At 29.0% G+C, this 3,628-nt stretch overlaps 1 protein-coding gene across 3 annotated transcripts in view; it reads left to right on the forward strand.

The window, feature by feature from the left end:
- Positions 1–3,628, forward strand: part of LOC116852612 (SEC14-like protein 2) — a 158,808-nt gene that overhangs the window by 41,243 nt on the left and 113,937 nt on the right. For all 3 annotated transcript variants that reach the window (XM_032833138.1, XM_032833136.1, XM_032833139.1), the window contains one exon: positions 2,307–2,424. In XM_032833138.1, the coding sequence (XP_032689029.1) occupies positions 2,307–2,424 (118 nt within the window). The remainder of the gene's footprint in view (positions 1–2,306; positions 2,425–3,628) is intronic.

Consider the following 3,628-nt stretch of genomic DNA (forward strand, 5'->3'; position numbering starts at 1 on the left):
CATTTCATTGGAATGTTTTGGAAAGCTCTCAAGGTCAGCTACAAGAATATGTAATAAAAAATAGGAGATGCCGTTTAAAAAAATTGAGGTGACTTTCATGTGACTTTCAAATAATTCTTCAAGGTCAAAGCAATGGTATCATCTTATGGTCCCCTCGAAACCAAACAACTTTTGTCTGAAAAATTTTTCTCGCCCGTACTTGGTTTTCGACATATTTGACTGGATGGATTAAAATGGTCCACCCTGTATATAGGTTGCATGTACATGTTAATATATAGATAAATTATAAATGTTAGAATAATAAATAGCAAATTTATGAAGAAATAGACATGATTTCGATAACTTTTGTTATATGACTTAATAATTTTTTAAATTAATTTTAAATTAATTTTTATAGTAATAAACAATATAAGAACTTTTTAATTATTTTTAATAACAATTTCTGTTATTATAAATAATTATTCTTATTTTAAGTTTTTGAAATAAGAATAATTAAATATATGATAAGAAATATGATGTTTTCTTAATAAATATGATGTTTTCTTAATAAATATATTTATATTATTCTGTTTCTTATCTTTTTTAAGTTAAATTATGAATTTTTGAAATAGAATAATGACCTGAAAAAATTATACGGATTATAAAAATTATATATTTTTTCAAATTTCATAAATAAATTTAATTTCAATAAATTAAAAAAAAGCTTGTTTAGTATTTTTTCTCTCCCTACACTGAGAAAAATAACTGGTAATAATTACGCAGCCCGTGTTATAGTTACTAAATCATTTAGTGAAATAGTTTTAACTAAATATAGAGATGAATATGACCAAATTATTTCGTAATTATCAACCAAGAATCATGATAATTGTTACCAAGGCTTGGTGACTATTACCAACTATCATTAAATAATGGTAAATAAAACCATATTGTTTAGTAAATATTTACTACTATTATATGATTACTATTACCTTAACCGCTTGGTTATAATTACGCAAAGCATGGTAATAATTACCAAAATTCATATTTAAAGTTTAAATTTTGCAAATATCGTAATGCTTGATTTCAACTATGACGATAGAATGTACTAGGGTGACGATAAGGACGTAACTACGGTGACGGCGGTCGGGATCTGCGTCTTATTTTTGTTCCGGCAAGAGAAAAATGTTGAAAGCGCGGTTTGCTGGACCGGGAATCGAACCACCTGGGATCTTTCAGTTGCCGGGCGGTTGCTTTAACTATTAAACTAACTTTATGCTCACGACACTTTGCTCTCCTGAAATAACATTCAGAGATACCGTTCAAGTTGGATAAATTAAATCATAATTATCAAATATTATATTATATTATGGTAATTATTACCTTATTTGGTAACTATTACTAATGTATTTAATACTATTTACTAAATCATTTAATTGATTCGATTATACAAAAAATTTATGTTATTAACTAGTTTGTAATTATTACTATATGTTTGATAACATTTACAATATATAGTTACTATTTACCGTGAAATGCACAACTAAATAAATTTAGTAAGTATTACCAGATTTTTTTTTAGTGTATAAATAATAAATGAATATTTCTATTAAATTTTTATTTTATTAAATTGACAGTATACAAAAAATTATAAATATTGAAAAGATTGAAGTAAAATTCTTACTAATACATATTGGCTGCGTTCAAGGAGATGCTATTTAACGCTATGAGCGTCCTCTGTCCTTGTTCAACTCTCAGGAACAAATAAGGACAGAGCACACTCATAGCGCCTCCCCGAACGCAGCCATTGTGAATTGCAAGCGAAAACATATATTGTAAACCACAAATATCAAAGTACACAAAAATTGTTGCCAACTGTAAGTGTAAGCTACATATTCATATGCACAATTGTTTGAGCACATTTAATTCGACGTATTTTGGAATGTACGTAACAACGTTGAATGGTTTTTGAATAATTCTCATAAAACATACAGGTTCCCTTACTGGACGTTGGATGCGTCGAAAATACGTCGAAAAAAATGTGTTAAAACGGTTCTGTAAACAAACATACACAATAGACCTCTCATTATATCACATTAATTTTGTCAAAATTTCGGAAGTAAATAACGATAATAGCAATTTTTTAATTTTTATTATCATTTTTGGTATTTAAAATATACATTCGAAAACTATTTTCACATTGTATTGCTAAAAATTTCCCGAAGAAATATATCTCAAATTTCACTGGAATTTGAAAAAACTTGATTGTATTGTTATGCGTGAACTTCTTCTGTAATAATGAGATAATCGATATCTTATTTGTCTTGCAGTCTCTGGAATGGCGGAAAAAATGGGATGCCGATAATTTATCCGAATGGGATCCTCCCCAAATATTTAAAGATTATTTACCTTATGGATTAAGCGGGTTCGATAAAGACGGCGCACCAGGTAAAATCTATCGTTTAAATCAAGTTTGTTATAAAATTGAATTTTCTTGAATCTAGAAAAGTAGTTTTAAATCGTTATAAACGATATACTGCTGAACTTAAATATTATCAACATAATCACTAAGAAAAGTTTGTTAGATATAATTTTAATTATTGGCTAAAAGGTGAAGAGTGAAATGTTACACATGTCATGCTTTTAATTGACTCGATTTAATAATAAATAAAACAACAGATATATATTGTATATAAATTATATCAGATGTGACTTCCCTTATAGAAATATTATATTAAGAATCATTGATAATTACTTATTATCCAGTATTTTTAATACTGAAAATAAGTAATTATCAATGATATTTCTTAGTATGATATTTCTATAAGGGTTATTTTAATATTTTAACAAAATATTGGTCGGTCAAGGTCGGTATCTGACGCGACTCTCGAGAATATATTTTTTACCATAACGAATACATTCGATACAAAGACTATGACTGCAATTTTATTCATGCAAACGCGTTATGTACTTTTTAATTAATAGCTTTGTCGATTCTTTGATAAACTATATTCAAATATCTAACATCCCTTATAGAAAAGTATCACTAACTAGTAATAAATTGGCCAGTAATAAATAGTAATTTTATTACTCGTACGAGTAATAAAATTATTGAACGACAGTAATTATCACTGGCTAAATAATCACTTATCAGTATTGAATTTCTATAAGGGATCACAGTACCCAATAAAAAAGTAGCGTAATTATTGAAAAAATATTTTAATTATTTGAAAATGTATAGTGATATTGCAGGACAATTAATACATTGGCAATATAGGGTTGCTTATAGGAGAAAAACGGAAATTTTTTGACGATTATTGGATACTTATAATAAACGTATCATTTTGTTTTTCGCGACATAAAACAGCAAATGCGAAAATTTGCGTATACAACATGTATACGCACCGGCGTTAATGCCGTCCGAATATCCGTGTGACTCGCACACGATAACGCGTCACTCATCACTGCTGCGTGTAGGTGAGCCATGAGCAGCACGGAGTGGCGGAGGGAGCTAGCGGTATACGATCGTCGGACGCTTGGAGAGGGAATAGTGGTGGGAGTCGCGGCGATCTTCCATCCTCTATCGCAAACGTAAGAACGAGAGAAATAGCATTATAAGACGTCTGGACAGAAATGCCGTCCTAAAATACGT

This window comes from Odontomachus brunneus, unplaced genomic scaffold, assembly GCF_010583005.1.
Source record: "Odontomachus brunneus isolate Ranch 3 - 2012 unplaced genomic scaffold, Obru_v1 Obru_scaffold_240, whole genome shotgun sequence".
NCBI classification, from domain to species: Eukaryota; Metazoa; Arthropoda; class Insecta; order Hymenoptera; family Formicidae; genus Odontomachus; species Odontomachus brunneus.